At 36.5% G+C, this 13,014-nt stretch overlaps 1 protein-coding gene across 5 annotated transcripts in view; it reads right to left on the minus strand.

The window, feature by feature from the left end:
- The window catches only part of WDFY3 (WD repeat and FYVE domain containing 3), a 241,446-nt gene that overhangs the window by 158,412 nt on the left and 70,020 nt on the right, over positions 1 to 13,014 (minus strand). For all 5 annotated transcript variants that reach the window (XM_072942738.1, XM_072942743.1, XM_072942751.1 and 2 more), the window contains one exon: positions 1,241 to 1,451. In XM_072942738.1, the coding sequence (XP_072798839.1) occupies positions 1,241 to 1,420 (180 nt within the window). In that variant the 5' untranslated portion in view covers positions 1,421 to 1,451. Of the gene's footprint in view, positions 1 to 1,240; positions 1,452 to 13,014 lie in introns of those variants that run through there.

Below are 13,014 nucleotides of genomic sequence, written 5' to 3' on the forward strand. Positions count from 1 at the left end.
AGACCAAGTGAGACTTTTCAGGGAGACAAGGAGTCACAGATGCAGGGGAAAGAGAAGGACATGGGAGGGGGAGGAACAAGGGAAGAGAAAGGAGGGAGAGAGACAGTGAGAGAGACGTGGGGAGGGAAGAGACAGGGAGGGGAGGAGAGGGAGAAAGGGCACCAGAGTTGGGGAGAAAGAGAGAGAAACAGGAAGGGAGGGAGCAAGAGCTAGGAGAAGGGCAGAGACAGAGCAGGGCAGAGAAGGACGGGGGAAGGGAGAGGAAAAGACGAGAGAGAAAAGGAGACACGAAGAAAGGCATAAATTGAGATAGTTATTTTATAAAGTCTCGGGAAAACAAGTTCTATAAAGATGGAAAAATAATAGTGATCTACTATAAAGTTCATCTATGAATAATATTTACACCAGGGTCAGCAGAGTATAAACACTGAATCTTGTTTCAACAAATGGTATAATTGTGGGGAAAGGTAAGGAGGAGGGTAGCACGTATGAAGGAATGTATGCATAGTGAGGAGGTAAAAAAGCTAATTCTCACATTCCTCAGTAAGAAGTCAATTAGAACTGAACAATCACGCAGCAGCAGTTATTTGGTATATTAAAGTACGTTATGCAAAAGCTGGAAGACCCAAGCGTGGCACTGCAATTAGCAGTGGAGAGCAGCAGGGCACCTATAAGCCTATGGAACTACTTGACTTTTTAAAACTATGTGCATATAAATCTGTGATAAAAAATTTAAAGAATATTTTTTAAATCCCCTCTAAGACTGCTACATGTAATCAACTCAACAAAAGGCAATAAAACATTAACTCTATTTTGACTCTCTAGAGCCTATAACTCTATAACTAAATCTCTATAGAAAACCTGCGACAGAATAAAGCAAACTAAAATGATTCTTCAAAGTGTAAAAAGCCCTTGGGCAACTGTACCATTTGATGTCATAAACCATCACTTCAAAAGATAATGGAAATAACTAAGTGGTAATTTACAACCTACCTTCCTAACAAATATCAGCCATTAGGGGAACATTTCACAAAATACTCATAATCTTCCTTTTATCTGTTAGAACTAAGGGGAGTTCATTCTGACCAGGTCTCACGTCACATTATAGCAAATTGAAAGGAAGAAATGAAGACATCAAGCGTCTTAAAAATTAACTCATTCTATCGTTTTTTTTCCTATCTCAAGATTCCTGAAGTACCACCCCATCCTAGAAGGCATGTGCTTGGCGACCTGGACTCACCCTGTTAAACACTGGCAGCATCATGTACAGCTTCTCTTCTTGTTCCTTCTGAGTCATGTGCCGGGGAGGATGGCACAACTCAGTGAAGAGACGGCGGAGGTGCATCAGTCCTAAGGCGTTGTCTTGTGGGCTGCACTCCTCCTGCCTCGGCCGCCCCATGATCCTCTTCACCATGTTCATCTTGGCTGGTTGGTGATAAACACTTCTAATTCTGCAGGGAGATGTTCATACACAAACAGTCAAAATGTCAACGCCTTGACTGGGTCAAGCATGCATGGAAGAACTTATTAAAAATCTGAAAAATAAAAAATTCTATCTAAAATATTTTTTTCTACCTCTTTAAACAGAAAAGGTAGAGGCAAAGCTAATTTTGAGAAATCTCTCTAAATGGCAAATTATGAATCATGGCACTCAACGTTCCTGCTGGCTTTGCCACAATTTGGATAAAATGTAAAACATTGAATGTAAAAATTTAACTGGACAAGCAACAAGCATTTCCAATTAAGTTAGTCACAGCAAGTTCAACAAATAAAGGGATTACAAATCTTACAATTAGTATGCTGTTTAATAGATGAGCATATGTATGAAGAGTAAGAGAATAGAAAGTTAAACCTCACCTCAAAACATCTGATACAACCCAAAAAAAAAAAAAACAACCCACAATGTTTTCTATTTTTAATTAATTTTTTTTCTATATGAAGGATTATACTTGGGGTACCTGCTGAAGAGTTTACATTACAGTTTGAAATATACAAATTAAATAAAATGATATCTTGTTAACTCCATCCGTGGATCATGACAAGCAATTTTTTAAAAAGTGGAATAGAATATAATACTGTAAATCAACTATACTCCAATGAAAAAATGAATGAAATAGAAGATATTGGAATACACGTAGGAAGGGTAATTATTATTTCATGAAACGTATTTTAGGTAAGGGTGTATTTGTATATATTGAATCACAGTGTAAAATGCATCCCTGGCTAGAGCTGCAGTTAAGAAAGAAAGAGCCCAACCACTGGGTTAGAACACACACCAGAATCAATAACACTCAGCTTTCAGAAAGCATCATCAGTCCTTTTCAACCACCACTAACCGTGCCAGCAATTAGCTAATTTCAGACACAAAAACAGGGCATCTTACAAAAGGAACAATGAAGGTTGGGAGGACATTACAGATATACAGAATTTGAGAAAAGGGCAGTTCGTTTTTTAATCTGTAGAAAAGCAGAAATAACCTGAAGATTAATTTTTAATTTTGCTACATAAGCCAGTATGCCATTTCTTAAGAAATGAGAGACTACTGCAAGGCTAGAGCTTTATTTATTAAACATCTGTCTATTGATTTTTTTTTAAACCATGAAAAATAGCATCTTAAACATGCTGGTCCTTGAGAATTTTGAGTGGATTCCATGTGTGGCTGCAGGCATATGGCTATGCATTCTAGCTCGACTCCAACAGGAGGCCACGATGTGACTCATCACAGGTGAGGAGCAGGAAGACACACTCCGCCTGGGGTTCTGCCAATGGCCGTCTGTGCTGAAGGACCATTGTGCCAAGAGCACTCAATACTGCCAGGTGTCCAGGCGCAGGGAAGAGTGTTTAGACCACAGGTGCGGGCCAAGGAGAACACCTGAACTACAAAATGACAGTCGGTCCAGTTCAAAGTTGTTCAACATATTTCATTCTCAGAAAATGTGTCTAAGTTTTCCAAGTGTAAATATAAAGATTTCAACAAATACATTCAAACAGCCTACTACGTGTTGGTATTTATCATCCTGGAAAACACTCAGACCAAAAATAACATTTGAAATGAATTATAAAACTTGTGCAAATTAGCTAACATTTTAGATTGTACATAGATCTGCTCTGTTTCCTTAGCCTACAATTCAGTTCATAATCTAGAGTGTGTGGGTAGGATTTAGGGGATTCATGATCCTCTAAAACTTCAAAATAATTTTTTTAAGGGATCTCCAGTTTTCAAAGAGGGCTATGACATTAAAAAGTCAAGCCTCAATCTTTATTTATAGAGTTTCAAAGCATTTTCAGACCATTTTCTTTGCTCCTCATTCCAACTTAAGCAAGTGGGCCAAAGAGAAAATTAATTCTACCATTCTGTGAGTCCCCAAGACAAGAACAACTTGCTCAAAATCTCCCAGGGAAAAAGAACTGAATGGGAATCCAGGACTCCCACCTCCTGGCCCAGCCCTTCTCGCTTACTCATATTCATGTGCCCATTTTAAATTACAGAATTCTTGGCAACTTGATTCTAGACTATTTATTTTTTTAGCATCAAGTAGCAACTAGAATGTAAAAATTTTTTAATTTTTCTGAAGATGCACTAAATTAATCAACATTTATTTCAGTAAACTCACAACACAATGACAGACATTAACCAGGTGTAATCAAGCTATTGTGCCATCGTTACTTAATATTTATCAGATAAAAAGGGGTGTATATATATCAGTCAGCTAAATGGGTTTACTGGTATTCTCGATTACTCAGATAATCTCAGTGATGGAAAAAACTCAGATTTCTCCTTTTCTCCTAATTTACCAAGAAATACTTAAGTATATCAAATTGCTGACTCATTGTTTTGTTTATACTTCAATGTTTATAATGTAGAGTATAATTCAGAACAAGAACTACCATGTTTAAAGTACTCTTCAGCAGTGAAAGGGAAGAAAAGAACAGGCACTTTTCGGTCAATCCTGTACAAATATGCCCGTATAAGATAGGTAACTTCAGGTGAAAGGGTCTTAATTCCCTTGAGTCTTGGGTTTCTCACATCTATAAAATCTTTCCTCACAGCCTTTGTGTACCGTGTACGTAAAATCACATCCTTTTTGTGAAATGCCAAGCACATTAGTTACATTCAATAATTTAAAAATTTCTTATCTTTCCTCAACTTGATCATGGAACATTTAATTCCTTTTCATTTACATTTTAGTTATTTAAGCAAGTAAGGGGAAGGAAACAGCATAGGCTCTTACAGTGTTTCAGAGACTTACAAAATGATAAAAAATTAAGGGAACATTTATTTCTTAGATGCTCAATAAGAGGTTTATAAACCAATATAGAAGAGACAGGCAAAATTTAATAATAGTGGGGACAAATCTTAGAATGATTATTTGGGGGGTAATGTTATTAGGGGTTTTCAAAATATTTACAAAGATTATTGTGTATAAGAACTAGTTTTCCAGTATAAACTCTATTTTGTTTCACAAGAGAAAAGTGTTTGTACTGCCAACAGGGGGTTATTTAAATAGCAAGGAGATAATTATTGCAATGAGCTCAGACAGTATTTCTTATTCTAATCTCTTGTGTTAATGCTTGAAAATCCTCTGGAAATGTTTGAAAAATTATTTAAATCCTTTAAACAGTTTGTCATCATTTAAATTACAGAAGGGTATAGAACAAGAAAGTAGCCTAAATTTGTAAAATGTATTTATCAAGTAATTAATGGCCTTTGAGTAGCTTGGCTAAAAACTTAACATATCTTTTCTAAGTAACTCCTTAATTCCACAAGAGAAGAAATAAGTAGCTCACATTACTTCAGAAAATCTTACAGTTTCATTAAAGAATTGTAAGTAATTCCTCAGGCTTTTATTTTTTTCTTAAACTTTCTGGGGGAAAATCCTACTTTTTCTTATACCATGGAGAGCAAAGGCAAAACTTCTTACACTTGTGAAGTATGTAGGTGAAGCTCTGAGAGGCTCCCAACATACTGTGTACGTAACCCAGCAATCTAATCTATACACTGAAAAAGAACTGTAAGTACTATAAACCCTGAATTAGAATTTAAAATTTCTATCTGCTGAAACATTAAGCTTTTTGCCTTCAAGGACAGTCATGATCAGATTTTAGTCCCATCTATGAGATATTACAAGATCAGCCATTCTCATTTATATGGCAAAATATAATTACTTCAGACCTGTTCCCAAAATCCCCCATCCTCCCTACCTCATCAGTAAACTCATCATCCTATACATACACTGCACTAGACAATTTCTCAAAGCATCTTTTCAGTGTGCTTAATTTTCTCTCTTCATAGACAAAAGCGTATTCCAAAGCAAAAGCACTGCCTTCATTTAAGAAGGCTTCCCTTAGATATGACTTCCAGTTACGAGTAGCCACTGTTAACCTCTCTCTGGCACCTTTCTTGAACTCTTCCTTCTAGGGCCCCCACTGCTGATTTGGGAGCCCTCAAGACACATTTACCCTAATAATTAAATGACAGTTAGATTATTTGATATGATTAATATAGTATAATTAAATTATATTATGGAATAAACTTTTGTAGGCTGACCCGAGATACCCCAGCATTCTCTGAAAGTTTGTAAGAGTATGTGTTCAAAATTTTGGATAAAAGACCTGTAAAAGAATTTCTGTAGCACAATGCTTCTGTAATCTATGACTGCTTAATACTGACATATTTTGCATTATATACATCTCCACTAACCTCTAGTTCAAGTCATTCAGCTCTGTGATCACATATTCAGTATCCTCAGAGGAGGGATGGCACACTGCATAGAAGGCTGAAGGCATTCAGGGCCATATCCTTGACCTATCACTACTAAGAATTTCTCTATTTCTGAAATTTCAAGTTCCAAAATCTTACTCTGAGATTATAACTTTCAATCCACCCACTTTCTCGCTCCCTAAATCTCTGGTCCTCACTGGTATCCCTTATTCTTGACTTTTCCCAATCTTCCTATTCCTCAGCAGAGATTAGACTATGTTTAACCTCTTCAGTGACATTCAGATTCATTTCTTCATTTCTCTTGCACTCCTAAGCTATACACATTTCCATGCCTGTACCCATGCCTGGATGAATTCAACCACACAATTTGTCCATTTCTAATTGTGGGCTGTTGGATACTGTGGAGAAAATTCTACAGTTCTGCAGACTGGTTACAACAGAAATTTATGATTCTCTAAAACTATCGTTTTCATAAATAAAAACTAATAATTCCAAATGGATTAAAGACTGAACTATAAACAAACAATAAAATACTGGAAGAAAATATAAAAGGAAATACATATAGTTTAAGATAAATTCTAAAAAAGGAAAAAAGAGAGACAGATATATAGCTAAAAATACCACAAAGTTAAAAGACAAACGACAAAAAGGCAAAAATAATAATGACCCTTATAACAAAGTATTAATAACTAGACTATCCATGGGACTCTTAAAAAATCAACAACCTAATACCAACATAAGGATGGAACAGAAATAGACTCTCCAGGAAATACTCTTTACAGGAAATGCAACAAAACACACACGTGAAAAGGTACTTAAAATCACTAATAATTAGAGAAATGCAAATAAGAACAAGTACAACTGTTTGCTCAGTTTTGCAAAAATTAATAGGATTTATAAAACATATTACATAGTAAGAATAGAAAAAAATGGAACTGTATACACCTTGCTGATCAGAATTATAAACCAGTAGTCTTTTTCAGAGCAGTCTCATAGTATCCACATACCTACTCTTTCATCTAGTAATGCCTCTTCCAGGAAGCTGACCTAGAGCAATACTCACAGTACAAGGTGGTTTGCCGCACTGTATGTTTTTATAATTGTTTATAATAACGAAAAGTCAGAAACAGCCAAGACCTTTAATGGAGGCATAGGTAACCCATGATACATCCATATTAAGGAATGAAGTTAGGAGAAAAAAAGAAGTTAAATTTTAAAGAGTCAGGATTTCAGCATCGAAATGTAAGGAGCCTAGAAGTCATCACTCCCGTGCTTACGTAAGAAACAGCTGAATAAACTGGAAACCACGGACTTTCCTCAAACCCTCAGGGAACTGAGGCTGCAAGGCAAAGTAATCCCTGAAATCTGGAGAGACAGGCAAGTCCAGAAAGTTACAGCTGAAATATGCTTATCTGGAACAGAAATCCCTGGAGCCATAAACTGGTGCGGACACTTAAATATAAGTATAAAGAGCTGCTACGGGCTCAAGAGTGGACACGCACAAGAGGGTGAAGCTCCTGGGGGCCGTAGTCTTCAGGCTCTCAGCACAACTTTCCTAGGCTGGGCTTCCAGGAACCCCACCAGATTCTCACAGAGAAGATCTGGGAAAGATCCCCTCTTGGCTCTGGCAGAGGGAGGGGAAGAGTAATTACTGTGAAATGTTCCCAGAGCAAACTCCATAATAACGGCCTGTTCTCCAGGGTGGAAAAATGTATCTTAGTTCATCTCACCTGAGGGAAGGGCATCTTTCCCACTCCAACCCCCTACCCACGCCCAGCCTTCCAGTCTCACCTAAGGGGTGGGGGGTGCTGTTGGCTGAGAGAAGAAGCAGCCCAAGGGAAACACTTGGGAAGGTCACAGCCCAGAGTCACAGGCCCACTAAAACACTGACTTTTAATCATAAGATTATAAAACAGTTCCCCTCTTCCACACTTAACAACCACACCAACCATGCTCTAAGGAAAGGATATAGCTCAAGTGGTAGAGCGTATGCTTAGCAAGCATGAGGTCCTGGGTTCAATCTGCAGTATCTCCTCTAAAAATAAGTAAGTAAATCTTACTACCTACCCCTCTAAAAAATTGTTTTTTAAAAAGAAAAATATATGTTCATGTATGATATATATGTATGTTCATGTATGACTGAAGCATTATGCTGTACACCAGAAATTAACACGTTGTAAACTGACTATACTTCAATAAAAATTCATCTATACAAAAAAAAAAAAAGAAATGATAAAAATCAAAAGCACTGTAACAGATACGAAGAATGCTTTGATGAGCTCAACTGCAGACTGGTTATGGCCAAGGAAAGGATTAGTGAGCCTGGAGATAAAACAACAGAAGCTTCCAGGAGAAGAGAGACTAGAGCAGTGGTATATTTGAAGTAACAATGTTTAAGAACTTTGCAAATTTAATGACAGACATTAAACCACAGATACCAAAAGCTCAGAGACTATCAAACAAGATTAAATACCTAAAAGACTACATTTAGGCATTTCATATTCAAACTATAGAAAGTCAAAAATAAAGACAGAATCTGGAAAGGGAGTGAGTTAAGAAGGGTGAGGGAAGGAGAAACACTTTACCTATGAAAGATCAGGAACAAACATTACAGTGGACTTCTCATCCAAAGCATGCAGACATGAAGAGAATGGAAGGAAATATTTAAAGTGTTGAAAGAAAAACCTACTAGCCTAGAATTCTATATTTAATAAAATTATCCTTCAAAAGTGAAAGAAGAATAAAGAATTTCTCAGAAAATCAAAAAATGTGGAAATTTATTGTGAGGCGACCTGCCATGAGAGAAATATTAAAAGTTGCTCAGGGAGAGAAAAATGACATGTCAGAAATCGTACAGGCATAATGTGTTTTACTGCACTTCACTGATTGTGTTTTTCCTAACTGAAGGTCTGTGGCAACCCTATGTTGTTGGTTATGGTTAGCATCTTTTAGCAATAAAGTAATTTTTAATTAAGGTATGTACATTGTTTTTCTTGATATAATGCTACTGCATGCTTAACAGACTATACTACAGTGTAAAAATAACTTTCATTTGTGCTGGGGAACCAAAACCTTCATGTGACTTGCTCTACTGCAATACTCACTTCATTAAGGTGGTTTGGACCAAATTGGCAGTACCTCCAGGGTAAGTCTGTTATGTAACTAAGAGAAGGCTGTCAGAGAAGGAATAAATGAAGGTAAAATAAAAATTTTTATTATCCTTAACTGATTTAAAAGATTGTTTTTAAAGTAATAGTAGCAATAATGTATTGGGTGATTATAGTTTATGAATCAGTGAGATGAATAACAGCAATCTCACAAGGAGTTGGGATTTTACTTTTAAAAGATACACATACTCTACCTGAGTTATTTGAAGGCAGACCAAAATTTGTAGGAAATGCACACTTTAGGGCAACCACTAAAAAGTTTAATTGATACACAAAGAGAGGAGACAGAAGGAAATCATGTAAAATGCTCAGTTAAAGCCAGAGAAGACAGAAGGACAGTGGGGGAAAAGAATAACAAATGCAACAAATAGGGAAGTTATAAACATGACAGATTTTAATCCCGCTGTATCAACAATCACTTTAAATGTGAACAGTCTAAATGCATCAATTAAAAGACACAATGTCAGAGTGGATTAAAAAAACACATCTCAATAGTGTTTACAAGAAAGCCACTTTAAATAATCAGGCTGAAAGTAAAGAAACGGAGAAAGGTGCATCATGCTGAAGCCAATGAAGTTAAGCTGGAGTGGCTACATTAACTTTAGACAACACAACTTTTCCTTAGAACAAAGGAAGCCATCAGGGATAGGGAGGAGCATTACATACCAACAAAAAGTTCAATTCTCTAAGACTTAGCAATCCTTAACATATGTAAGCCTAATGTGAGTATTCACCTACATGAGGCAAAAACTGATAGGACTGAAGGAAGAAAAAGACAAACCCACTATTGCAGTTGGAGACAGCAACAGCTCTCATGCCATAACTGGCAGATCAAGTGTGCAGGAAATCAATACAGGCACAGTTTGCTGAGCAGTACTATCAATCAACCAGAACTACAGCTGACATTTATGGAACACTCCATCCAGCCACAGCAGAACACACATTCTTCTCAAACTCACGTGGAACACTCACCAAGACAGGTAACACACTGGGCCATAAACACACCTTAACAAATTCAAAAGAACGGAAATCATACAAAATGTGCTCTCCGATCACAATGGAGTTAAACAGGAAATCAGTAACAAAAGACAGCTGGAAAAGCCCCAAACATTTGGAAATTAAACATGTATCTAGAAAACAAGTCAAAGAAGTGTCAAGAAATTTTAAAATATTTTAAACTAAATGAAAATATAACTTATCAAAATGTGTAAAATGCAGTGAAAAACATTCTTTCTCAGAGGGACATCTGTAGCACCAACTGCATATATCACAAAAGAATAAAGATTTTTAAATAGCCTGACTTTCTACCTTAGGAAACAAGGGGAAAAAAAAGAGCAATTTAAGCCTAAAGAAGGCAAAAGGAAATAAATAACAAATTAGGGCAACAAATCAATGAAACTAAAAACATGAGAACAACAGAGAAAATCAAGAAAACCAAAACCTGGTTCTATGAAACGATGGATAAAATTATCCTCAATCTCACTACCATGACTGGTACCGCTGTCTTGAGTGCATCTTCCCTACAGCTCCTCAGTTTTTTTTCTGAAAACCAAAGTAGATACCATATCACTTTTCTGATTTAAAACCTCTGCTGATTCCCTACTGCCTAAGAATAAACCAAAGTACCTTAATCTACTATCTAAACTCTTAGACCCTCCGGCCCCATTTATGATTACAGACTTCTCTCACTAGGCCACCTGTTTCACTCTAAATTCTGCTGCACTGAAAGTATCTCCCAGCCTTCTTGGGTTCTTGAGCACTCTGTGTATTTGTGTCGTGTACTTTCTGCCAAGGACGCCCCTCTTCTACTTTTCCTTAGGGCTTAGAGCTAAGATCTAAGGTCACTTTCTCAGAGAAGTCTTTCCCAAATCTCCAGGCAGAATTTGTTGCTGTATCCTACTCCATGGTACTTCAGTTATAGTCTGGTATAAAATATTCATCACTGAGAGAGACCGTATAGCACTGTGGTTACACAGGCTTTGCAACTAGTTACCTGGATTCAAATGTTAGCTGCACCATTTACCAGCTGTTGTACCTTCAGCAGGTCAGTCACCGTCTTTGTGCATCAGATTCCTCATGCGTGAGAAGAGAGTAACTTCCAAAACCAACCTCAGAGTGGTCTTCTACACACACACACAGTAACCAACAGCTATTACTACTGCTATTCTGCTGTAACATAGACCAATTAGTGGTTATTTACTCCCATTAACTTGTAATTTCTTCAATGGTGGGAACCAAATCTTACTTAACTTTGTATCCTTAGTTCATAGTAAGTGATGGGTGAATAAATGTCATATACCTACTATATAGTAGTAGTAGATTTTATGTGCAGACATTCTGAATTCTCGATGTGTAGGTTTACTATTCCTGACAAAAAATTACATGTTACATGTAAAATTTTCTAAAACTTACAATTTACACATCCTAGTTCTCATCCTATAGAAAGTCTTCATAGTTTGTAAACATTGAAGTTCTTAAACATCTCCAGAAAAGAAATTATACTGACAACCATTTATTCTTAATTGAAAAGTCACCCAGTTGCATAAAGATTATTTCTTTCTGCTTAATTATCAGTATCCCTTATTAAATTATGAATTCCCTGAAAGCAGGCTATGCTCTCCAAGTCCTTAACACCTAGCCAAGGATTTAGTACAGAACTAAAAGAAACAAATGAATGTGGCAGTGATTCCCACCACTTTCAGGGAAAGTCGAACCATGGCTCTTCATTATCTGGCCCCTAGATCTAACCCTATTCACCTCCCACCTTTCCTCTTTATTCCACACATACTTTGTCTCCTGCAGGTCTCCCTGCTAAGCCTTCACAGTTCTGTGCCTTCATATACCCCCATATAATCCTGTGCATATCTTTATCATAGCATTTCTCCCCATGTTATGTAACTTATTTTATTTGTCTTTTTTCCAACACTGGACAAGTAATATAAGATTATGGAAGGCAGAGATCATGCCTTATGCAACTCCTTCCCTCAATGTCTAACACAGTACCTGGAAAATAAGGCACAGGCAATATATGATTAACAAATGAGTAAAGTGATCAATGAAAGTTGAGAAGATGAATGAATTAGAGGCAGCTCAAGCCAAAGTTAAGATAATTTAAAATTTTCTCTGAATTCCTTATCTGTTTATTTAAAAAGAAGGCTTAGAAGGCAACTTTGATCTTTATGATTTGTTTGAATTCAATTTTATTACTTGAAAAAATAATAAACCATTACCATATGAACATTTTTTTGTTGGGAGGTGTTAAGTACCCCATAGTGTTTTTTGTTTGTTTGTAATTCAGGAAAAACTGGTATAAATTTAGAAAGAACTATCAACATAGAGGCAGGGGCAGAAGCAAGAAAAAAAAAATCACTACTAGTAGTTAGGTTTGGTTGGTAAGCTGATGATGACAAAACAAAAAGCAATAAGCCAGAATCCTCCACAGGGAATTGGTGCATCAACAGCAAACTGAGGACGAGGAACATCCAAAAGGAGTCAGCCTCCCAGTATCGACAACAAACCATCACAGAATGAGCTGGAATATATGCTGTGGTCTGAAAGCAATGAAAGGAAAATAACAAATGCAAAAGACTGGGCAGAATCATATTAGTAAATCCTCACAAATGAAAAAATATATAAAATAATGATACCAACAAAAATAATAAAGGAAAGGTAAATGTTGGCTTCTTCAAGACTGATTATACAGTAATGAAGGTTTAAATTGTGAATTCCTGCACTTTTATTTTTCTGAAAACATTTAAACATCTAAAAATCAGTGTCATCATATATCACGCTGTACTAACATGGAATTACCCAGCTTGCTCATTTGCCATAGTTTCCAAACTTCCTCCAAAATAACTCCTACCAATTACTAAATATCAAATCCTTTCAAAAAGACTGAAAATTCACCACTAATAATCAAAAGAATGCACTGTGTACTCTGCAGCTGATTACAGGGAAACAATTCTAAAAAGATCTGAGCAACAGCATTGTTGAAATTTAATTTCTTAAGTGCCTGCCTACTCTATGCAAGTCACTGTGGGATCACCAACTCCAGTTTTTCTCCTCCAGGGTGTGGTTATTTTTCCCTAAAATTCCAAACAGATCAGTATATAACGTTCCTTAAAA

The sequence above is a fragment of the Vicugna pacos genome, chromosome 2 (genome assembly GCF_048564905.1).
Source record: "Vicugna pacos chromosome 2, VicPac4, whole genome shotgun sequence".
NCBI classification, from domain to species: Eukaryota; Metazoa; Chordata; class Mammalia; order Artiodactyla; family Camelidae; genus Vicugna; species Vicugna pacos.